The 25,106-nt window shown below is 45.1% G+C and overlaps 1 protein-coding gene across 1 annotated transcript; it reads right to left on the bottom strand.

The window, feature by feature from the left end:
- Window positions 1–798: 798 nt before the first annotated feature.
- OLFML1 (olfactomedin like 1) lies at window positions 799–25,106 on the bottom strand. The gene is made up of 3 exons (XM_027577799.1): window positions 24,432–25,106; window positions 21,992–22,280; window positions 799–2,589 (listed from the first exon to the last, which is right to left on the bottom strand). The coding sequence occupies exons 1-3, from the start codon at window positions 24,555–24,557 to the stop codon at window positions 1,799–1,801; spliced, it is 1,206 nt and encodes a 401-aa protein (XP_027433600.1). The 5' UTR covers window positions 24,558–25,106; the 3' UTR covers window positions 799–1,798.

Raw genomic sequence — 25,106 nt, 5'->3', positions numbered from 1 at the left:
TTTAGAACTGTCAAATCCAAGTGTATCACAGATGAAAGGCAACCCTCCTCTTGGCCTCTAAAGGAACTCTGCGTGCGGGACCCACACATAATTCCACTCACCGATAATCCCACTCTACCCTCCTCCTGAGGCAGTCCCCTGCCTTATTCCCGTGAAATAGGTAATGGTATTTTACCCCCGTGGTACACGATGTCTGTAAACCCATGGAGTGGGGCCCATCACCATGTTTATGTACCCATACCTGCCTCCTTCCACAACAGATCGGGGCTGTGTAGCTATTAGAACTGTGGGTAATTGTGCTGTATACATGGGGTGAGTAATTCCATTCTGCCAAAGCTCTACTCAAATGCTCTGGGGGAAAAACGTCTCTTCATCGCCCGTGGTCCCACCCTAAGCTTGGCAGAGTTGGCAAAACAGCTGCAAGCACACAAAACAAACCCTCTCATGTGACTAACCTGGAAAGGCAGAGGCCTCAGCACATGACACAGACTGGCACCACAGCCTGTGCTGGTGACCCACACTGGGCTGAACTGGACAAACATGTGGGAAAGATTTGAAGAAGCCCCTCTGCACAATCACAGCTGTCCTCTGTCACCTGTGCCACTTGGCAGGCCTGCTGTGACAGGGAGTCACTGGCCCGCTACCTGGCTTCCATCCAGATTCCAGAAGCTTTCCCTCCCCAGGGCCTCAGTGTGCTGGGGAGCTTCACAGCGAGTCCAATCTCAGGCAACACTTCCTGCAAGCCTGGCTGCTGAGGGCACGTACGCAAATCTAACCTGATGAGGCTTATTTGCTTAGTGTCGGTTTTATTGTGTTTCCAGCAAGGAAAGAGACACAGGGGAAGGCAGGACAAGATGAGGCTGCAGGTGGGGTCCTCACCCTTAGGCTGTAGGCTGGTTTTCTGGAGGAAGTAGCTTTTGAAGGTCTTACGGAAAGGTCTTCTGCAGACATGAAAACCAGCCGCAGGGGACAGACCATGATTTTTTAGGATGAGACGCTGAACATACATATTGCTTATAAAAGGCTGGGTGAACACACATACGTATTTGATGCTCCCTTGGGCAATGGAAAGACTATGGGATTTGCGGTATTTTCTAGACCTATTTTCATTTTGAGGCTGTGTTCCTCTGAATGGCTCACCTAAACTTCTGTCATCTCTAAAATGGCAATTATAAAGACCTCTTCTGCATATCTCACAGGGTGGCGTGAGAATTAAATGATGTACATAGGAGCAAACACTTTGTAACTGCCAAGTGGTATTTAAACGTGAGTGGCTTTATTTTCCTCTTGTATCTCCTCAGCTTGGTGAAGGGGCAGAGCTGGGGGACACAGAGATTAAACATCAATAAGAAATTGTACTTTAGTTGGGCAGTGAAAAACGGAAGAATACCAATGGGCATTTAAGAAAGAGGAAAGAGCATCAGGAAAGGTCAGGACAGGAGCCAGGAGTATTAGGAGGTGGGCTACATTGCTAATTGTTGGCAGGGGAGGGGGATGGAGAGGTGGGGGTAAAGGAAAGGCAGGCCGTAAGCTGGATCAGCATGTGCAAAGCCTTGAGAGCCAGGAGGTTTGGATGGGTGATGGGGGTTGAAAATTTCCGAATGATAGACTCTCATCTACGCTCTTGGAAGATAACTCAGGCCGTAACATCCAGGGGAAGGATGCGTATGCAAGCCCAGTTCTAGTCCCTATCCCTGTATGTGATCAGAGGGATACTGTATTGCAAAGGGGCTGTGGCCTCAGTGTCCCAGGGAGCAGCAACCACAGCCTTAGTGCTCTCCCTCCTTGCTGTACTGCATTACTCCAGAGGCTGTTTTCTCTTTGTCTGGAGTTTGTAAATGATCTGGTTTCCATCATTCCAGGCATAGAGCTGCTTATCTCTGGGGTTGTAATGGATCACGGAATGACTTCTTGGCCGCCTGGGGAAGAACAGTTTGGGCAGATCGTCCTCACTGATATTGCCCAGCGGATCATAGACACAGGTGATGCGGTGAGGGCCATAGCCGCCAGAACTATAGACCACATAGAGAACCCCACACAAAACGAAGGAGGCTTCGGCATCCTGGCTCCTGCATGGAGTGTCCCATGAGTGTTCCACTCCCAGTGTGCCAGGTTCAATTTTTGTGAGAACCAAATGGCCATAGACGCCTGGCCCTGAGTGGATGGCCCAGAGCCCATGCTCATCCACAGCCAGGTCAATGTATGTCGACGGGGAGTGCTGGTAGACCAGTGCTCGGCCTGCCCCTCCTGGGAGCAGCATCCGATCTTCCACAGCCCTCTTCTGTAGATTATATTTGATGATCTCATTGAGAGTCCCTTGGTTGTGAAAAAACAGAAAACCTTTGTGGATCACTTGGCCTGTTCCCTGCCAGGAATGTGTTAGGATTAGCTTCCGCGGGGCTGGTTTGGTGCTATCCTCCATGAATGCCCGCATGTTTGCAAATTCCCAAACAGTTTTGTTTCTGGATCCAACTAGGAAATAAACCTTTTGGGAATTGCTGACAGCATCTTTCATCCAAGAGCCATGTGTGTCCACAGTCTTCTTCACTATTTTCAGAGACTTTACGCCCATCAACATGTTGTCACAGCCTGGCCAAACAGGAGAAAAAGGAGAGGTACTTTATAGACATGAGATGTCTGCTTTTCTTACAGATTACTTTTGTATTTTCTGTTTATTGAAGCACAGTTTACATACAATGTTACATTAGTTTCACATGTACAACACAGTGATTCAACTTCTCTCTCTGTTATGCTTGCTCACAAGGGCAGCTACCGTCTGTCACCATACAATGCTATGACAATGCCATTGATTATATTCCCTATACTGTGCCTTTTACCCATATTTATTCATTTTGTCACTGGAAGCCTGTACCTCCCACTGGCCTTCACCCATTTTGCTCCCCCAAAACAACGACTAGTTTGTTCTCTGTATTAATGGGTCTGTTTCTGCCTTTTTTTTTTTTAAATTCCACATATAAACGAAATCATATGGCATCTTTCTCTGTCTCACTTATTTCACTTAGCATAATACGTTCTAGATCTATCCATGTCATCACAAATGGCAAGATTGCATTCTTCATGTCAGAATAATATTCCATATACACCACACCTTCCTTATCCGCTCATATGATGGACACTTAAGTTGCCTATATATTTTGGCTGTTGTAAATAATGGTGCAATAAACAAAGGGATGCATGTATCGTTTCAAATTTAGTATTTTTGTTTTCTTTGGATTAAATACCCAATAGTGGAACTACTGGATCATCAGGTAGTTCTATTTTTGATTTTTTGAGGAACCTCCTTACTGTTTTCCACAGTGGCTACAACAATTTACATTCCCACTCATAGTAGACAGGGTTTCCTTTATACTCCACAACCTTGCCAACAGTTGTTATTTCTTTCTTTTTGATAGTAGCCATTCTGACAGGTATGAGGTGATATCTCTTTGTGGTTTTGATTTGCATTTCCCTGATAAGTGATGTTGAGCATCTTTTCATGTGTCTGTTCTCACAGATTACTTTTTTTCCTTCAGTGTCTAGAATAAAGTTATCACACATAGATCAATCACAGTTTATGGTATGGTTTAAAAAAAATCAAAGAATTAAATGAATAAATGGGTTTCTGTTAAGGGAGCTGCTGTCCAATTATAAGAGTCAACGTTTTATTCAAGTCAGGATATAAACAGCTATTTGCTGGGTCAGAGACCCTGTTCACCTCCTTGGGGTTGACACAGTGAGAATCATTTAGGGATGAAGCTGCCTGATTCAATTCCATTTGCCAAGCTTTTACCAAGTATCTACTGTGGACTTAGATTAGAATGCTCCCAGAACCATGCTAACTAAGTATTAAGGATAAAAAATATAATATCAACCCTAACCTTGAGGAGATCACCTTCTAGTTAAGGATTCTGGCCCTTAATAATCCTATTAGAACATTGTAAGAACTCCACTCATCCATTCATTTATTTATTCATGAATGCATGCATGTAGTCAGCAGACGCTGGGTACCTACAAAAGGTGAGATACTGAGCTAGGTGTTATAAACTGGGGTGCAAACGTTTTAAGGTGCAATGATAAATTAGGAACGGTTCTTGCTTTATAGGTACCTGACTCACTACAATAGAGAGCTTAAAGTGGATTTTTTAGAAAAGGACAGAGAATGGTGATATCATTTGAGGAAGGGGATAATCTACATTTGAATTGACCCTTAATGGGTACCGTTCTGAGATGGTTGGGAATAACATTCTTCACAATTCACAAAGCCACATTCACGACTTGTGTTAGTAAAGTAGTGCAGAATTTAAACCAATATAAACTAAATATTTGCTGTTGCCTCAAACTAGATGCGTAAAACAAAGCAGTGGATTGGAACCAGCTCTGGGCCTGGAGCATTGAGGGTGGGGTTAAGGAATATGGATTCTAGTCTATAGGCAGGGAGGGAGCTACTGAAGTTTTTGAGCAAGAGTGAATCATGGTCAAGAGTAAGCTGGCAGTTGTGTGTATGACGGATACATGGGAGAGAAACCAAAAATCAGGGAAACCAATTAGGAGAGTACTTCTATAATCCAAACGGGATCATAAGGGTCTAAAAATAGGTGGAGGAAGATGAAGTGGAAAAAAAAGGGATTTACATTTCTCCAGCTCCTCTACCTTCAAGCAAAAGCCCTCCCTTCTTTGCATCTCATGCTATCAACTCCTTTAGTCTAAATCACTGATAGCTCTCTGGGACACTACCCCATGTGCATCAAGAGCCTGAGCACCTCAACCTCTTCAACTCCACAGCACCTTGCTTTCAACCTCCTCTAGCAACCCACTCCCATGCCCATACTCTGGATACCCGCCCCCGCCCCCAAAACGGTTCCCTATTAGAAATGTAAAACTCTACTATCCTAGCCTCTGCGATAATTCCTTACCCCTCCATTTCTCACTTCTTTGTTCTCACGGACTCAGCTCTTCCATTTCCTCATGCCCTCCAGTCCCTTAACCTCTGCTTTCTCCCAGTCTCTTAACTTCCTTTCCTATGTAGCTGACACTACTGTAATACCTCTCTCACCAGTACCCTCACCCACCAGCCGCTTGTTATTCCACAACACCCGCTCTACAAAAATCCCCGATCCTGCATGAGGTCAAACATCCGGCTCCGTCCCAGAGAGTTGTGTGCAGAAAATCTCACAAACGTGCCATTACACATAAGGGGTCTCCAACCTCAGCTGAGCCCTGAGTACCATACTGCTCTCTCCATGGTTAGCCCCCAATCTGCTCCCCCTCAACCATATACATACACATTACCCCATCAGTCCTTTTACTAACAGTAGATTAACTCCTTTGAAAAAATAAACACCATTAGACATGAAGTCCCTCCACTTCCTGTCCCTCATATAAATTTTCTTAAGGTGTTCCGACCTGGCTACCCTCCCACACATCTTAGAAGAGGCCACATCATTCCTCCTGTCCAAGACTAATACATTCACTTGTGCTCTGATCTCACCCCTTCCTGGCTTCTTCTTGACTTCCTAGATGAATTGCCACCTTTCTGTTACCTCTAATTTCTCCTTCGCTGCTAGTTCCTTAGCTTGTAAACACCTTGCCTACATTCAAAAATAATTCTCCCTCGATTAGGCACCACTCTCTAGTTACTTCACTCTATCATTTTATATAGTTTCTCCTCCAGAATAGTTTATGTTCTCTGGGTCTACTTCTTTCTTATCTTTCACTTCACAATAACTTCTTTCTCATCGTTCACTTCACAATAACTTCACAGAAACTACCCTTCATCACTTCCTAACTGAAAACTCAGACCTTTATTATTCACATCTTACTTCATCTTTCCACATCATGACAGTATTGACCAATTCCTCTTTCTTGGAAATTCCATTCCCTTTGATCTTTGGGTCACTACTGTCTCTGGGCATGCCTCCTACTCGTTTCTTCTTGGCTTATGGCAGAGACAGTGTCTCTGTTCACCAAATGCCATTCCATTTTCCTCCATATTCCTTCCATTCCATATTTGCAACTTTCTTTGTAGTTAGGCTGCACCCACTGACCTGTCTTCTGTCCAGTGGGATGTGGACAGAAGTGGTGGAAGCCATTTCCATCTGGCCCTTAAATAAGCTATCTTCCAGATGACCTTAGTGTCTTGGAATTCTCGTGGTGTCCAAGTTAAAGAGGGATAGGGGCCAGGATGAAATTAGTTCTAAAGGTCATTTCAGGAAAGGTGGGTCATCAGCTCTGATGGTGAACTTGTTGTGGGGACTGCCCCATTAGACAGTCTGTTGTGAGGTGCAGTGTCGTGGAGGTGGGGAGGAATGGCTTACTAGAAGCATGAGGAATCCTTTGGGTATCTCTCAAATCCTGCTAAGGTCTGTATGGAAATGGTATGGGCCTCCCTCACTGACTGCTGGAGTATGTGGTAGTGGGATGCCAAGTGTATAGCACTCTCTCCAGGACCACTGAGCTCTCTGCGGGTTTCCCTCAAGTCTTTGCAAAGGCTTTGATATAAGAAGCTGGCTGGGCCAGTGGGTTGTCATTTTCTTCTTAATAAATGCCTGGGTTCTCCAGGCCAACTGGGGACTCTCTAGAGTCAGAGGGCATGAAACAGGATGAAGGGAGAGAAACTGGACACGAGGAGGAGAGGTGCACAGCCAGAGACGTCCCAGAGGTTCTCAGGTAAACAAGCACTGTAGCAAACTGCTTGTTAGCGCCAGCTCTTTGGAGAGCAATTCTATCACAGTCCCCTAATCAATTCATCATCCACTCTTATCATACCTTTTCTTCCCTCCTCACTCTTGTATGAAGATCTTGCCTCTTATTCACTGAGAAAACAGAAGCCAGCCGAGAAGTGCACCATCTCCTGCCTGCCTTGCTGTACCAGTTTCCCTCAGGGTGGCCACTCTTGCGTCCTGGACTCCTGTGCTGCGTTCCCCACAGCAGCAGCCGTAGTGAGCTTTTAAGAATGTCAGTCAGATTATGCCACAGGTCTGCTCAAAACTCACCCTGACTTCCCATCTCACTCAGAGTAGAGTTCAAGTCTTTACCTTCCAGGCCATGTGAGCTGTCCCTGCGCTGCCCCTCTGGTCTCTCCTACAATACTCCCACCTGCTGCATTTCATTCAGTCACACTTGCTTGTCTGCTATTCTGCACATTGTGCCAAGCACCCTCCTGCCTCAGGAGTTTGTCACGTTTTTGATCCCTCTGCTTGGGAACCTTCTTTCTAAGATATGTACATGGGTGGTGTCCTCCCTCACTTCCATTAGGCCCATTCTCAGACAGTCCCTCATCGTTAAGGCCTTTTTTGACCACCCTGTAAAAAATGGCAACCCTCTTCTCCAGCTCCCTATAACCCCCTTACCCTAGTTCATTTTTCTCCAAAGTGCTTATTATCTGCTCTCTGGCATAGTATAAATGCCTCTGTTAACATATTTATTGATTGATTCCCTTCAACGGAATGTAAATGCCATGAGAGCATGCGTTTTTCTTATTTGTTTCATTCACTGCTCTATGTCTTGCCCCCAAGATAGCAACTGGCACATAGTAGGCCAGTATTTACTAAATGAATGAATGAATGAGTTTTCTAACCACCAATTGTATCTGAACCCATATTCTCTTCTTCCCTTTATTTTTGCAGTGGCTCTCATCCCCTCTAAACCTACCCAAGGACTTAGCCTCAATAGTCTCTCCTACCCTCCTAGACCGTCCCTCTTGGTAAACAAACAGAACTTTCTAGCGTGGCCCTGTTTTTTACTTCCACTTTCTATATAATCCACTTTCTCTTCTGTATTAAGGAGTTTCCTCCTCTCCAATTATGCCCTAAGCTGCTCTAATCGGGCTTCCGGCCTCCACTGGTCTAAACTCTCCTGCCCATTCCACAGAATCAGTTCTTGTCAAGGTCGCCAACAACCTCCATGTGGCCGAATCCAAGGGTCAATTCTCAGTCATACATCCTAATCAACTTCTCAGCAAAATTTGATGACTCGATCACTACCTCCCCTTGAAACTCTTTTCTCCAGATTCTGGAACACCCCTCCTCTTGTTTGTCCTCCCGTCTCTCTGGATTTTTTTCTTGACATCCATTGTGGGTTCTTTTTCCTCTCCCACTCAAGGAGTAAATGCTTTGTCCTCACATCTCTTCTCTGAGCCACCTCATTCTATCTGATGGTTCTGCATACATGTAAATTCTAACTAATGATGAATTCTGAATTTGCCTCTGGAATGACATCCTATCTGGATGTCTACTTAGCCCCAGATTCACCTATCCAACTGCCTGCTCAGTGTCCCTACTTGGATATCTTCAAACTTAACCTGTCCAATGCAGAACTCTTACTCTTATCCCCAAAACTCTCTTTCTCCCTACTCTTCCCATTTTAAGCAAAAACCACCAACCACGTTTCTTACCTAGTCATTCCTTTATCTTTAAGACTTTATTTTATTTATTTATTTGAGAGAGAGGGAGAGTACAGAGGGAGAGTGAGAGGGAGAAGCAGGCTCCCAGCTGAGCAGGGAGCCCGATGTGGGACTCGATCCCAGGACCCCGGGATCATGACCTGACTGAAGGCAGATGCTTACCTGACTGAGCCACCCAGGCGCCCCCTAGAAGTCATTCTTTTTCATTCTTAACTCCTTTCTCTCCAGCTCCCCACCACATACAAGTTCTGATAACAAAACTAACCTTTAAATTATGTTATACTTAAATTAAAATGCTCAGATCTGTCTCTCTCCTCCTCTTCCCACCACCCATCCCTGTGTCCCCCGAATCCTCCCCTCTTGCCTAGACCACTCCAGGGATCTCCAATTTGTCTCCCCGATTTTACTCTTGCTTACCTACAATATGCTCTCCACAAAGCAGGAGAATTAATCTTTTTAAAAACATACATTATGGGGCTGAGCTGCTAAACCCATTCTCCCGTCACTCTTGGAATAAAATGCTAACCTCTTATCTTGCCCTCAAGTAGCTACATGATATTGCAGCTGCCCGTCTATGGGACTTTAGCCTCCACTCTCCTCCCCCTTGCTCACTGGGTTGTCATCACACTGGCTTGCTATTCTGGGAGCAAGTCAAGTTCCTTTCTGCCTCGTGGCTCTTGCATTTGTAATTCTTTCTGCCTTGGGTACTCCTTTCCCTCTTCTCCCCACAGTCTGCTCCTCTCATCCTTTACACCTCAGTTTCAGTATCATCTCCCTGAGGGGCTTCCTGTGACTACTGCCCCTAAATGTAACATGGCCTACTACAACATCTTTCTTATTTCCTTGAGATTGCTTGCCATATTCCATAATTCTGTCATCTGTTTTATTTACACTAGCTTATTGTCCTTCTCCCCCACTCGACTATAAGCTCCACAAAAGCAGGGCTTTTGTCTTCATGTTGACTATTGTGCCCGACTGCCTAACTTAGTGCTTTGTGGGTTCAATAAATATCTATTGAATTAATGAAGAAAATAGCTTCATTCAAACAGATGTTTTCCTAGAGCCTCCTTAGTGTTGTGCATCTGGAGTTCTGACCACAGGCCTGTCTTAAGTAAATAATAATTTGTAAAGTACTTTAAGGCTTTTAAGATACTTTCAAATCCATTATTTCATTTAAAAATCTGACACAAGGTTCTCGTCAAATGGCGGGAGTGGGCGGAGGATGCAGGAATGAGGGTTTAAGCCTGCAACTGCTCATAAATGTCTTTAATGGAGAAGAGGAGGGGCCCATGGGCCACTAGAGAAGCTCAGAAACTGTTTCCGACTGAAGAATAAGCACAGAGGCTTGAGAAGTTAATAAATATCTACAAATATATACAATATGCTTGGCACGGTGAGAAGTACTTTTATTTACATCAACTTGCAATAAGTGCTTATAATATGCCTAAGTGGTCAATATTTTAATCTCCATTTTCCAAATGAAAAGAAAAGGCTCAGACAAGTTCCTTGGAAGGTCACCCGGCTATGGGTCCTCTGAGCTCAGTGGGAACCCGGAGGCAGGGCGGGCCAGGAAACCTCCAGCCAGCCCCCAGGGACAAGCCCATCCCTCCAGGGGGAGAGTCAGCAGGCTTACAGCCCAGCTATAGAGGGGCACTGTGTCTAAGAACAAGGCACATTCAATGTCTCACAAGTGAGAAAATGTTCACTTAATATACAGCAGAAACTAAACAACCATTGTCCTCTCTCTGTCTACTCCTCTCACTACACGCAGAATCCTTAGAGAAAGAGCAAAACAAGAAGAGAGTGTTGATAGATGGTTTTGATTAGGGAGAGACAGTTCTGAGAATACAGACACATAGAATTACCCCTTGTGCTGTCCTTCCTTTGTAGAGGAAAACTGGGAGTCAGAGACCTGAATGGTCTGAACCCGGTCTCTGGGTTTCTCTGTGTCTCCCTAAAAGTCCCTTTGTCAATCTGCCCTTAGCCCTAAAATGAGGGGTTTAGGCTGGATGTTCTCTAGGAGTTTCTTCAGGGCTGAGAGTCTATAATTTTATAAATTCCTCTTTTGGAATTTGGAGAAAATATACTTCTAATGTTTGAGTAAAAAGGTAAGATCGAACTCCCTGCTGTGTTTCTCTCTGTCTCTCTCTGTCTCTCTCTCTCTCTCATAGCAGGAGAAAAAGGTTGAGGAAGGAAATACATTTAAAGCCTCTGAGTTCAGTCAAGATGCAAATTATTTAACAGAGACAATGGCAAGCAAAGTTCTACCTGCAAACCAGAGAATGCAAATCTCTGGTTTTCCCTCAGGCACAGTTGCAGGCAAGCAATTAGGAGAGGATTTGGCCCAAGGCTTCATAGTGACTTCATATACAAGTATCACTTATTTGAATTTTTAAAATACTTTTCCCCTATTTAAGGGCAACACTCTCCAGACATGGTGAGACTTGTCCCTCTACAAGGAAGTGACTCAACTCCCCTCTAGTTATGGTCTGGATGTTGGTGGACAATGGACTAGGGGTTGAGGTGGGAGAGAAGGGGTCCAGGGAAACAGGTAGAGAGTCTGTGAGTACAATCCAGATAATGATGGACATGGAAAAATGAGTATGGATTCCAGAAATACTCAGGAAAAGAGGGGTCAGGTCTTAGTGACTGGGTAGATGGAGGGAGCCCTCAAGGATGGGGGTGATGGAATGCACGAGATAACAACAGAGAGGGAGCCCAGGTTTGCTTGGGTAAAAGAGGGATGAATTCATTAAAAAAAAAAAAAAATTCCTATAAAATCATGAGTATTTTGACTGCTTCTTGAAATTCTGTGCTATAAAACTTGACTTTTTCAACTACCTGGATTGTACTCATGTTAATAAACATTAGTCAACCTATCAAGTGACAGGTACAACATTAGGCTCCAGAATGACAAAGATGGCAGCTCTCAGATGAGCAATTAACTAAAAAAGCTCCCCGATAATAAAATGAACTTGTCAGTGCAGACTTAATTTGTTGTAGAAATTAGGGCTGTTTCCATGCTTTCTGCCCACAGAATAAGTTTCAAATATCTCAGCATGGCACTCAAGATCCTTCATCTGACCTCTTCCTGGCATGTCCCCACCACCCCCAGTCTGGTCATTCGTCAGCAACTTGCCATGACCTCTTACACGTTTTAGAGTGTGCCCATATTTTTCCTTAGCTCACCTTCACTAACCTGGGATACATCTACTCGTCCTTCAAAATAAGATTCTCTGGTCCTGCAGAGCAATCAGTTGCTCCTTCCTGTGTGCGCAAAGCATTCCATGCAGGTCTCTTCCGGAGCAGTTATGGTGCTGAATCAGATCTGCTTACGCAGTTGCCTTGCAAGCACTTCAGACAGGGGCTGGGTCTTATTTATGTTTTTATCCAGAGCGCCTGGGATCCACCACGTGTATCCTTCCTATCTAATCTCTTATTGCTTACTGTCCACAAACACAAGAATCAATTTGATTCAGAGAATGCAGTATTAGTGTTCAAACTTCTATCCCAACTCATACTCTGCCAACTCAGAAATCAGATAGGTTTAATAGCAAGAGGTAGCAGATATTAGCAGGTGGTCGTTCACACCCTTGCGAGCCTGGGTAGATGCATGGCAGGAGAGCAGGAAGGCTGGCTTGTGTGAAATGGTACTCAGTGAGCCATAGGGGATTTGGCTTTGCACGATGGTGAATCCAGGCTTTAAAAGGGCCTGGAATACAATAAGCGCTCTATATGTTGGTTTGGGTGAGTCAGATGGAAGTCTAATAAATCTACATTAGAGGTTTTTCTAGGTTCCCAGCACTAAATTCAAAGTCTTCCAAGGTCCCCACTAGGCTGCCCTTTGTCAGTGATTAGCACGATTCTGTGAGAAAGAAAACAGATTTGATACATGGCTGGTTGTTTGCATGGTTCTGTCCCTCGACATCAAGTTGGGAACTTCACAGGAGCACATGTGGGAGATGTACGAGTCAGGCGTGTGAGTCGGGCCGACTCCCACCGCGAGGTGCCTATCGACATGGCCAACCTCCTTCACAGGTTTCCTTTGGGCGCTGGCCAGCTGCCAGAGCCCCCACACCTTAGCTGATTTTCTTTTCTTTTTTTTTTTTAAAGATTATTTATTTATTTATTTATTTATTTGAGAGAGAGAATGAGCTAGAGAGAGAGAGAGCATGAGAGGGGGGAGGGTCAGGGGGAGTGTCAGAGGGAGAAGCAGACTCCCTGCTGAGCAGGGAGCCCGACATGGGACTCGATCCAGGGACTCCAGGATCATGACCTGAGCCGAAGGCAGTCGCCTAACCAACTGAGCCACCCAGGCACCCACCTTAGCTGATTTTCTTCCACGGGATTTATCATCCTCTCTCTGACATATTTTAAATTTATCTGTTAACCTATTTATTGTTTGACTCCCCTCAATAGAATGTACACCCCACAGGGCAGGGCTTTGTCTAATCTGTTGTTTTTACTGCTGTATGTCCTGTCCTAAAATAGCATCTGGCCCATATTACAATTTTTCTATTTTAATTATGACTATGGTAAATATCAATAGATGTAACTTACATCAAGAAAAATTCTTTGGGGTCCTGAATAATTTCTAGAAATGAAAAGGGTTCCTGAAACTAGAAGCTTGAGAACACTGCCCTGGAGGATCCGGGTGGGTCAATGCTCTTGGGAAATGAGGCATTGAAGTGGGCAGTCCTCTGAGGAACATCTGACCAAACAGCTCCATTTTGAATCAATTATCGGACTGTTGCAACATTTAAGCATTCCAAGGTTATAATTATGAACTTTTTGTTTTTATTTTTCATTTAAAAACCGAGCTGGTTTGTGTGTGTGTGTTTTAGGAAGATTTTATTTATTTATTTGACAGAGACATAGCGAGAGAGGGAACACAAGCAGGGGCAGTGGGAGAGGGAGAAGCAGGCCTCCTGCGGAGCAGGGAGCCCGATGCGGGGCTCGATCCCAGGACCCTGGGATCATGACCTGAGCCGAAGGCAGACGCCCAACGACTGAGCCACCCAGGCGCCCTTGTATGTTTTCTTGTTTTGTTTCTTTTCTTTCTTTCTTTCTTTCTTTTTTATTTGAAAGAGAGAGAGAATGAGAGACAGAAAGCACGAGAGGGAAGAGGGTCAGAGGGAGAAGCAGGCTCCCCGCTGAGCAGGGAGCCCAACGTGGGACTCGATCCCAGGATTCCAGGATCACGACCCGAGCCGAAGGCAGTCGCTCAACCAACTGAGCCACCCAGGCGCCCTTGTTTTATTTTGTTTCTTGCATAGTGTTTTTTGTTTGTTTTTCTCCTTGTAATAATATTCTTAGCAAACTAAAAGGGATAGAAACGTTCCCAATTTCTATGTGTGGTACTGCCATTCTCCCATTTGTCTGGTTAGAAAACAGAGTCATTTTGACATTGTACCAGATTCTTCCTGTGAGTTAAATCTCACTTCATCCTGTTCTCACCATCCTGTCTCAAAGTCTAGGACCTGCTCTCTTGAACTTGAGCTTTGCAGCAGCCTCAAAACCATCAGTCACAATAATGCCCAATTTACGGCTTCCGTATAGAAACTTGCCTACGTAAAAACGGATCTTGTTTAATGCCTGTTTCCAGGAGCATCAGGACCAGAAGACTTATGAGATGCTGTCAAAGGTCCTAGTGGAAGGGTGGGCTCTAGAGCCAGACTTAGAACTTGCTTTGGCCGAAAGAATTCAGTACAAGTAACCAGACCTTAGTGTGAATGCTTTCTCTCTCAGAGGCCTGCCTCCACCATGGGAACAAGTCCAGGATCACCTCCTGAAAGAGCAGGGACCATCTAGAGGAGATCCAAGCCATGTGAGCTGAGACCAGCCTCAGCCAGTCATCCCTTGGGCCATGTGCCACTGGGGAACCAGCCGAGAGCAGCCAAGCCCAGCCCAGAACTGCCCTGCTGCCTTGCAGACTCCTGAGAAATAATCAGTGATTATGGTTTTAACCCATGAAGTTACAGAGGGGTTTGCTACGCTGCATTATTGTGGTAACAGAAAACTGACCCGGACAGTGAGCAGAAATGGAGGCGGACATGAAGCTGGTGTGTCTGGGGCGGAGAAGCAAGCCTCTGAATGTAGCAGGAGGGTGGGAGGCAGACAGGGCTACATGAAACACTCTGCACCGTAGTTTCTTCATCGGACCAGAAGTCATAATGGTATCTGCCTGGCAGGGTTGTCGTGGGCTGGGGACAACATAACAGACAAAAGGGCTTAACGCAGTCTTTGGCAAATAGCTGCCTCTACTTTCTAATAAACTGTTCCTCAAGGTCAGAAAATACTGATTTCCGCTCTGTTCCAGGTACTGTGAGAGACTTGGAGAAGACAGCAGGAATAATGCAGGGGCGTGTGAACTGCATTTTGTTTTCAGAACAGCACATCAGACACTGCCTAGAGCAGCGGGTGGACAGGGACAGGCAGCGGTGACACATGAGGCTGAGAAACACTCTAACTTCACATGTTCAGCTGTTGGCGTGTTATCTCCCTTTACATAGAGGTAAATAGAGTAAATATAGTGCAGATATGCATAGTTTTTTTTTTAAAAGATTTTATTTATTTATTTATTTGACAGAGAGAGAGAGAGAGAGAGAGAGAACACAAGCAGGGGTAGCGGCAGGCAGAGGAAGAGGGAGAAGCAGACTCCCCGCCGAGCAGGGAGCCCGATGTGGAGCTCAATCTCAGGACCCTGGGATCATGATCTGAGCCAAAGGCAGACGCTTAACCGACTGAGCCATTCAGGCACCCTGATATTCACAGTTTTTATTTAATCAGCAGGTGTTACTTTTGTGGAGAATGACAAAATATTTCAAGAAAGCTAGGTTGGGGGGGTGCCTGGGGGGCTCAGTTGGTTAAGCGTCTGCCTTCGGCTCAGGTCATGATCCTGGGGTCCTGGGATTGAGCTCCACATCTGGCTCCCTGCTCGGCGGGGAGTCTGCTTCTCCCTCTCCCTCTGCCTGCCGCTCTGCCTACTTGTGCTCTCTCTGTCAAATAAATAAATAAAATCTTTATTAAAAATTAAAAAAAAATAATCTGTTTGTGATTAGGAATCATCATCACACAGTGACCCAGAGGAAGGACGCAGTCCTCAGATGGGTCCCACCCGAGATCATAGACAGCTGGGCCTCCTGACTGCGGGCACCGAGTCTCGGCACAGAGGGCTCCCACCCTGCGTGACACCGCGACCACCCTGGAGATGGCCCACCCAGCCCCCAACCCCCTTTGGTGCACACCCATCCTCCCCCACTGCCGGTCAGCCCTGTGCACTGTGGCCAGAATCGCCTTCCCCAACCTCCCTCTGAGCCCTGACACAACGTGCTTGCCACTCTTGAGCACAACAGCACGAGGGGAGAGGCAGCCCGCCCTGGTTTGCAGCCCAGCTCTGGCCACCATTAGCCATGAGAACTTGGACAGACTGCTCACACACTCAGTGCCTTGATTTCCTCACGTAGAAAATGGGCGATAACTACAGTACATACACACAGGGGTGCTGTGAGAATTGGATGATATAACAACAATAAGATAGATACTTAAAGATGACTGAGTACGTAAGAAGCCCTCAATAATTATTAGCTATGCTGAGTCACCTTACTTTCATTGCCCAGAGGCTGAAAGCATGGACTGGCTTAACACAGAGGAGCTTAGCTCCTGTCGGGTTCTTTCATCTGCTCTCTGTGACTGAACATGAAGAGCCAGTAGGCCTCTGTGCTTCCCACAGGCTGTTCCAGTTGCTTGAAGCAGCCTCTCCTCTGCTCTCCATTTAATCCGTTCTTTTCCCATTATGAAAACTTGGCTTGAGGGTTACTTTTACTACAGTCCCTCCCCCACCTCTCCCACAGCAGCCCTGACCTTCCTTCAATTGCTTAACGCCGGCCCCCCTTGTGAGAGTGCTCATCACTCTGGCTGTGACCCTGGCTTCGTCTAGATGGCCTCCCCACTCGGCTGTAGCTTTTTGAGGACAAAGATGTTACCCTATTCAATGTTCCATCTTGAATGCCTGGCACAATGCTAACATAGGCCTGGAATTCAGGTGACATTTGTTGAATTAGGGAGCAAATGAATGAGCTAGAGACAGAAGGAATGGGTGTTCACTCTACCTGGAGCCAAAAGCCATCAGCTAAAATAACTCTGGGACCTTCTAGTAGTATCCACAGTGATGGGACTGGAGGTATCCTCCTAGACTGCAGGTCTTCCACATAAGTAAAAAGAAGAAGTGCTATGTATGTAGGCCTTTCTGAACCCAGTGCAGTGACCTATGGGGCTCTGCAGGAGACAGGACAGGCAAAGCTCTACACACACCTTTGGTGTTGCTGGCCCCATAATGCAGCACCTTCCGGGTAGAGAATGTGTGTGGGCACACACGTGCACACAGTGCACACACACACTCACTCTCGCTCTCCTGCACTTACACTTGTGTGTACACTCTCAATCCCTTCCTTTATGGTAAATACATTGCTGCAAATTAGAGGTATATATCTCTTCATGTTTGGTGGCACTGGTCACAAACGAGTGGACCTTGGGAGTTGACTCACAGAGATGTTTTATTTGGCTTCCAGTGGGTTTATTGTTTTTTATTTTGTTTTGCTTTTAATGGCTTTGAATATGGGGCAGGCACGTTTATAATACCTGAATGGATCTCACAGGCATTTAAGTGTGCAGCAACAGACTTTCTTTTTGAAACATGATCTAATAAAAGATAGGAGTTATTTAATTCAAGAGACAGAGGGTTACTTGAGGTCACTTATGTGCACCCTTGCAATAAAAGGAGCTAGAATGAAACAGGAAATAAAATAAAATCTGCTCTAATGGCTTGTTTTGACTGCCTTGAGAATTTTTCTTCACAAGCTATTTACAAGTAGAAAGAGTTTAATACTCTTATCCACGCAAGAACACAGCCTGCGGAATCTGCGAAAAACTGTTAGTTGGATAAATTCTCAATCTGGGTGTCTGAGGCAGTGTGCTTTGCCATAAGCTGCCAAGGGCAATGCAAAATTTGTTTTTACTAATAACAGAGTGCCAAAGATTTGGAATGACTTTTAAATATAAGTCAGATTGTGTACCAGTACCGTTCACTGCATTCTAGACTGTGTGAGTGTGTGAGTGTGTGTGTGTGTGAGTGTGTGTGTGTGTGTGTGTGTGTGTGTGTGTGTGTCAAAGAGATGGGGAGTGAGGGAGACAGGAGGAGAGCGTGTGTGTGAGTTAAAAAGATTTGAGAATTTGACCTAACCCCAGAACAACCCTGGGATTGCAGCTCTCATGTGAATGTCGTTTGGGGATTGTCTCTAAATAAAGGCTAAGACTTGAGAACAGCTCTATAGGCTACAGCTTCATTACAGGGCAATTCTGTCTTATTTATCATCCCCAGTATCTGACCCTTCCTAGTTGACTGCGAAATATTCCAGGAGTAAATGCAAACCATCTTTTTTTTTTTTTTTTTTTAAGTAGGCTCCATGCTGAGCGTGGAGCCCAATGTGGGGCCCAATGTGGGGCTTGAACTCACAACTCTGAGATCAAGACCTGAGCTGAGATCAGGAGTCGGATGCTTAACCAACTGAACAACCTAGGCACCCCAGATGCAAACCATTTAGTGATGTCAGAATTTTCTGGAAGTCTCCTGAGACAAGGTCGAATCTCCCAAGGAAGTTGCACCATTCTCTCCCTTCAGGGTTTCCAAAGAAACTCTCTTTGTAAGACAGCATGTATGTATGAAGGAAACCCTGTGACGTGACAACCCCTCCCTGCCCTGTAATCCTGAGGTGTTTGCCCACACAAGGGGGCTGACTTGAGTCTTAAGTATTTTAGCAGGAGCTCTGTAGCTGGCTCAGTCCCTCCTGGCCAAGGACAGAATGAGGTAGGCAGAGTTCCAAGATTCGCTCCCCTGCTGTACATGCATACATAATCCCCTCCTCTTGAGGGTGAGCAACACCTGTGAATATGACAGGCTAGCATCCAGGATTTGGTGACATTGCAAGACAAAGGTGAAGGGATTCTGCAGTATAATTAAGGTCCCAAGCCAGCTGATTTTGAGCTAATCCAAAAGAAAGTTATTAGGGGTGGGCCTGACTTACATGAGATACAAATTCTTAAGAGGGACTGGGTACTTCCTGAAGAGAGACACTCCCCTTCGGGCCTTGAAGAAGCAACAGCTACATTGTGAGCTGCCGATGTAGATGGGCAGCCTCTAGAAGCTGAGGGTCTCAGTCTCACAGCCACGAGAAAGTGAATTCCGCCAAAACCTCAGTGAGCTTGGAAGGGGACCCCGAGCTCCGGGTGAGAATGGAGCCCCACTAAGGCCTTGACTGTACCCTCCTGAGACCTTGAACAAAGGGTCCAATTAAGCTGTGCCTGGACTCCAGACCCACAGATACTATGAGATAATGAGTATGCATTGTTTTAAGCTGCTAAATCTGTAGTAGTTTGTTACTCGGCATTAGAAAACTAAGATACATATAATTACTAACTGAAATGGCAAACAAGAAAAAGTGGGGGATGGGCATAGTATACAAAATACAGAAAAGTCGATCCTTGAGCAGAGAGCCTCTGAAAATAATCGATCAATACTAATCACACAGCTGTGATTGTTTACAGGTTTGTCCTCCCCTAAACTAAGCTCTGAGGGGACTCTGCCATCAGTATCTCTTCTACAGACAATTTTTATAGCCTCCTCCATGGGCTGCGCTGACCTAGACTTTGTGAATACAGAAATGAAGATGTCCATATGTTCCATATGCTCATGGTCTGGTTGAGGAGTAAATACACACAGATACATGTGGTTGAGAGTATTAATGTTCCCTTGGAGGATTTAATGAGATACTCCAGGAGCACTAGAAGCCAATCTGCCTGGCAGAAGGGATTCATTGAGAATTCACAGCATTTTTGAGTCAGAAAGGGGGAATGAGAAAAGCCATGTATATATATAAATGTAAATGTAAATTTATATATATATATATATTTAATTGCAACTGCATGTGGGTAAATTATGGGAGAAGCAGCAGCTGAAAATCAACTTGAGTCACTTCATAAAGGGCCTTTCCCATATAAAAGGCCAAGAGATTTGAATGGAATTTTTGGTGTTGATAATTGATGGAGAACAGAAAAAAAAATTCTACACAGAGGACTAATATGATTAATTTTGTGTTGTGGGAAGGTCTGTGTGACAGCAGACAGCAGGCAAGATCAGAGGCAAGAGGAGCATTAAGAAAGCCAGCGCAGGGGGCAGATACCATGTGCTCAGCCCTCTATCCCTACCGTGTAGCACACGGCCCATCCAGTAGGAGGGGGCCAAGAGTGTTTGTTGAATCTTAAACCAACAAATCATCAAATGAGGGCTCCGGAGGCAACAGGCATGGAAGTAGCAATCGTGGAAAGTTGAAAGTTTTCACTCACCATGGAGCTGGGAGAAGGAATACTTCAGGCCTCCAGTGTCGGAGGGATGAAGCAGAGGATAAGGGTTGAAAGAGCAGCAAGTTCAGAACCAGGACCTCTGCTGAGCTCTAGCTGGAGACAAAAGGGGTGACCCCAAGATCTGAGAGGCTTAGCAGGACCAGGGATTAGGAGCAGCTCAGGGATCTAACCTGAACCATCACCATTCAGGACCGGGGTCCTGCCTGACCCCTGGCATGAAAGTTCAGGCACATTCCAGCTCAGGTCACATTGGTACTCAATCCTTCCCATCAGCTTTTTAGGCAGCCTCTGTTCATCCTCTGCTAGATCACTCTCACCCTTTTCCTCCTTTTTCCCTCTCAGAGGGGGTGGTTCATATCAAGACAACGTCAGAGCCAAAAAGAATCGTTTACTCATTCAACCAACTTAATCAATTGCTTCATATTTCAGATAGGTATCCTTCTTTTTGCCTTCTGCCTCAGCATTAAGATGTTCTCTTTTCTATCAAAACCTAATAACCCCTCTGTCTGTGTTGACAAACCTCCCTCTATCCATTCATTTCTTCACTTAGTTATTCATTGACAAATATGCGTTGATCATAGATACTATTCTAGGCACTCGGCTACAGCATTGAACATAAAATGCAGGATCCAGGCTCTCACAGAGCTGACCTTCTAGATGGAGAGGCAGAAAATAAGCAGTGAGCAAATAAATAAACTAGAAGACTTCAGAGTAATAAGTATTCTGAAAAAAAAATAGTGGAGTAATAAGTGCTCCAAAACTCCTCTTAGGTTTCTTATCTCAACATATTTGAGACCCACCACCCAGTGACCTAAGCCAAAAATCTGGTAAGTGTCCTGGACTTCTCCTTCTCACTCATTTTTCACTTTTAATTATCAGTCACCAACCCATGGGGATTCCAACTCTCAATGGCTCTCAAATCCATCTGCCCTTCTCCATCTCAATGACACTTAATGCAGACACCATCACTTGTCCCCCAAATTACAGTAGCCCCCCCAACTGGTCTTTCTCAAATCTCTCCCTCTTCCTTCATGTCATGCCCCTGCTGAAAACGGTTTAGTGGTTCTTTATTGTTTTTCCAGTCAAGTTCAACCCCTTTTGCTTTGCATGCAAGGTTTTTCATTATCTGGGTCCTGCTGAACCCTTGAGTCTTGTTTCTTGTTCCCCAAATGCACCTGCCCCACAGAGCTTCCACTCAGACATACCTGCAGATCTTCAGGTTAAGGGTTACATACTCGCATGCCTTCAGTAGGTTGTACCTGCCCCTCACATGCCCTCTGCTCATTCTTCTCTAACACTTTGTTCAAAACTCAGATCAAGTGCCACCTCATTTAGGAACACCCTTCTTCTTATAATGACCCATAGAGTTCTTATCAGGATTACAGTGAGAAGATGTATGAAAGCTTTGGCACAATGATGGCACTCAGCTTTTATTCCCCTGATGGAGTTTCTTGCATTTGGGGCAGATATAATTAAATATAAATAGTTTTCCTGTTTGCAATGAAACCATCTCAGAATACAGACTCTGAGCTAGGCGACTTGTCTCCCTCATTGTTTTAATAAAATGGACAGGAAATTTTCTTTCTCATTTATGTTTTCCTTACTTGATACCTGTTACTATAATTTGAGCTCCTAACCATTATTCTTAATGGCCTGGAAGTGATTTGAATGGGATCACAGATTAGGACAAATCCTCTAAATATCACCATCCTGACAATACACACAGTAATAATTCACTGCAGTCCCCAGCCCTGAGGGTTGGCTGGTGCCATTTAAAATTTCAGACTGTTTCTTGGCACATTTGTAGCCACTCCCTACTCCCAGGGTACTGGGAGAATCCACCAAATTTCCACCCTCCCTGGAAGGATCTGGGACTACACATCTCTTCCAAACCAAGGTCTATCTGGAGATTCCCTTCCTGGGCTGACCTCTGACACTGAAGTTCTGACCTTCCATGGGGCCTTTAGGATCTCTCTGTGAAATGAAAAGCTGCTCTCTGAGAATGACTTTCCTTCAGACACCTGTTCCCTGCTAAGGTTTCTCTCCCAGCACCTGCACCCAAAACCACACATCGGGTTCTTACTCTCCTACTTGGCCAGACTCCTATCTGTGCTGCATCTGTGTCTCTGATGTGAGTCCCTAGAAGAGCTGCCAAAGACACAGTTCCCTTACTTGCATTCAGCAGAGTCCGGATCTTCTTCTCTTCTTCCTCCTCTTGGATGAGCTTTTCTGCCAGGGTCTTGTCCTCTGATTCCACGCACACGTCAGCTTCTCGCAGGTACTCCAGGTAGTCGATCTCCCGTTGTGCACGTTCGACTCTCAGGACCAGGTTAGTCACTGCACTCTTATACTCACTTGTGTAGGTCTGGCATCTTCCCAGCATAGTGGTTATGTTTTTTGAGAACTCTTGGAAGTCTTGAATGTATGCCCTCATTGCTTGGGTACATTTTTCCAGTCCTTGCTTCAGTCAGAAAATAAACGCTCAAATTATTGCTCATTATTTAAATTAGGCAAGTAATATAAATAGCTATCACTCACTGAAGAAGATTTTTAAAGTGCAAATCATCGTAAGGGGGAAAAATAAAAATCACCTGTAATCCCTTAGTTCAAAGTACCACTGATTTGCGAGTGTATCAGTTTTTAAAAGTTTTCCCATGCATGTCATCATACATATATAAATATGTATTTTAAAATGTGATTTTACTATAATGTTTGGTAACATATTTTCACTTGCTAATACACTGTGAACATATTTCAATACTAATTAGTAGATAGCTATATGATAATTTTAATGATACAGAATTCCATTGCTTTGATGTCCTATTATTTATTTTATTAGACTCTTTTTGATGGACACTTATGGACTTTTCAACAACGCGGAAAAGAATCTTTGTATTTACATCTTCGTGTACTTATCTGGTTATTACCTTAGGGTAGATTTCCAGAAGTAAGCTCCATCCCCAGCACCTGGCACAGGGCCTAGCACATAGTACTTAATAAATATTTACTGAAAGAAAGAATAATGTCAATGAAGACCAGAAATGGGGTGGCTGGGTCAAAGTGGACGTATACTTAAAGCTCGTTTCGCAGTCTATCAAAATGCTCTCCATAAAAGTTGTAAAAATTGAGACTCTAGACAGCAGTAAGACTGTTCACTTTAAGGAAAAGAGAGAGTGAGAGCTAGAAAGAGAGAGAGAGAGAGAGAGAGAGAGAGAAACTCCCTAAATAGGTCTTCTGATTTCTTTTGCACCCCTCAGACATGAATCCGTCAGGGTGGGGACTGTATCAGTTTGTTTGTAAGTGTCCACACTGGCCATCAGTGACCACCCTTGGGACTTCACTTCCCCTCCAGATCCTGACCAGGATGGCGAGATCTATACAAACCATACCCCTATCTTTTTCAAATCCACATTCATAGCCATCAAAGTACTCGTCTGTACTTTATACCCTTGTCCGCAGATCAACTTTTCAGGTCCCGAGGAAAACCTGCAGGGATCTGGCCGGCGCTAATCCCAGGGTGAGTCAGTGCTAAAGTCAGAGGGACTGCTGTTGAGGGTAATTCTGGCACTTTCAAGGAGGCACACGGGGGAGGGTCTGTCTGAGAAGACGACAAGTGAGGCAGCAGCTGGCCTCGGAACATCACCTCCCCCGCCCCCCAGGCCTCAGCTGGTTGGCTGGACAACATTAGGAAATGCGTTCAGCCTGCTCGTTGGAGTGATTTTACTTAACTAGATGATCAACTAATTTGGACTTCAAAATTTTTCAAGAAAATATAGAGAATAAATATTGGAGGTAAGTGTCTTTGGGGAAAAAAAGGGTCTTTGGAAGAAGATAAATAATTTATCAAAATTTAACTTGTATAGAAGCAAGGCGATTAAGTATGAAATAATTGCCAGGAGTAGGTCAAGGACTAGGGTGGAGGGTTACATTTGTCCCTGGGAGCCTGTCTGTGTGGCAAAAATGTGGGGTTTTTACAAATTTTAATGAAGCATGCCTGGATAAGCGTCCCCAGGACTTTCTATCTGACGCAGCTGAAATCTACTCATTTCTAAACCCAAGCGTGGCGCCGCAAAGAAGCTAAGACGTAGCTTCTTGGTACATCATGACTTTTTACGGTGGCTTCATGTTTTATCATAAAAAGACAAAAAGAAAAGCAAAAACCTGCTACCATCCTGATGTGGTAAAACATGAATAAAAAGTGACCCGAAATTTTTAATTTTTATATTTAAAAAATTGAACTATTGAATAACAACAACATTTTGGACATTTACCACCATGCCAGGTAACGTCCTAAGTATGGATTAATTTATTAAATCTTCAGAGTAGCCATAGGAGGTTACTTCTATTATCATCCCATTTTACAGATCAGAAAAATCGCTAGATCAGAGCATGGAGTGAAGTCCCACTCATGGTCGGGGAGTGGTACAGCCCGGACTCTGGAGTTGGTGCTCTGAACCACTAGACTACGAAAACTCTCACGTGCGATATTGGCAATGTATTCGGCATTGACTACGTGGGGGAACATGCATCCCAGTAGATAGGGAAGCTGGGCTAAGATAAGGTGACTTCTGGGAGGCCCGCACCCCGGATCAGGTGTACAGATGCCACCTACCTCCAAGACTTGAAAGCGCTGGTAGATGTAGTGCACCATGCCCGGGTCCTGGGCGCACTGGGGTGGGGGCAGAAGAGCCACCAGGAACAGAACCAGGACAGCAGAAGCTCGCCGGAGGGCCATCATTGTCCTGCAAACCGTCCAAGGGTGGAATCTCCTCTGCTGTGCTAAGAAAACCCAAGGGTCCAGGTGGTGGTCTCCTGCTTTCCAGCCACTGCCGTGAAAATCCTCTAAAAACAGCCAGAGAGCCAAGCCTGCTTGTTATTCCACCAGATGCGTGATCTCACTTTGCAAGCCGGTGATCAAGTCCAGCTGTTGGCAAGCCCGTCCCTGGAGGCCTTGCAGGTCGACTTGGGGTAGAGGGCTCCTTGGGTCCATCTGTTACCATCACCCTTCACACACACTGATCCTCTCCAGGCTAGTGGCTGCACCCTCTTGCAGGCCTGGGTGAGCATGCATTGGGGTGGGGGTGGGGAGGGCTTCCCCCCTTTCCTTGGCTCTTTGTGTTCCACTTCTGCTTTCCTCCTCCCTAGTGGACTCTGCAGTCCAATCACAGGCCTGACCCAACACAAACCACCCCCAACCTCTCCGACTTGGAATCTCAGTTTAGTTTTTGGCAAAAATTCCCAAGATCCTTTTCCCAGAAGTCCTGTTGGGAGACCCCACCCCTCCTCC

Source organism: Zalophus californianus, chromosome 11, assembly GCF_009762305.2.
Source record: "Zalophus californianus isolate mZalCal1 chromosome 11, mZalCal1.pri.v2, whole genome shotgun sequence".
NCBI lineage: Eukaryota > Metazoa > Chordata > Mammalia > Carnivora > Otariidae > Zalophus > Zalophus californianus.
The sequence above is the reverse complement of the archived record's forward strand: the minus strand, read 5'-3'. Positions and strand labels throughout refer to the sequence as shown.

Coding starts and splice junctions, on each gene's coding strand:
- OLFML1 (XM_027577799.1), bottom strand. CDS start 24,557: ATGATGGCCCTCCGGCGAGCTTCTGCTGTCCTGGTTCTGTTCCTGGTG. Junction 22,281..24,431: donor AGCGCTTTCAAGTCTTGGAG/GTAGGTGGCATC, acceptor TTCTGACTGAAG/CAAGGACTGGAAAAATGTAC. Junction 2,590..21,991: donor CCGGACTCTGCTGAATGCAA/GTAAGGGAACTG, acceptor CTGTTTGGCCAG/GCTGTGACAACATGTTGATG.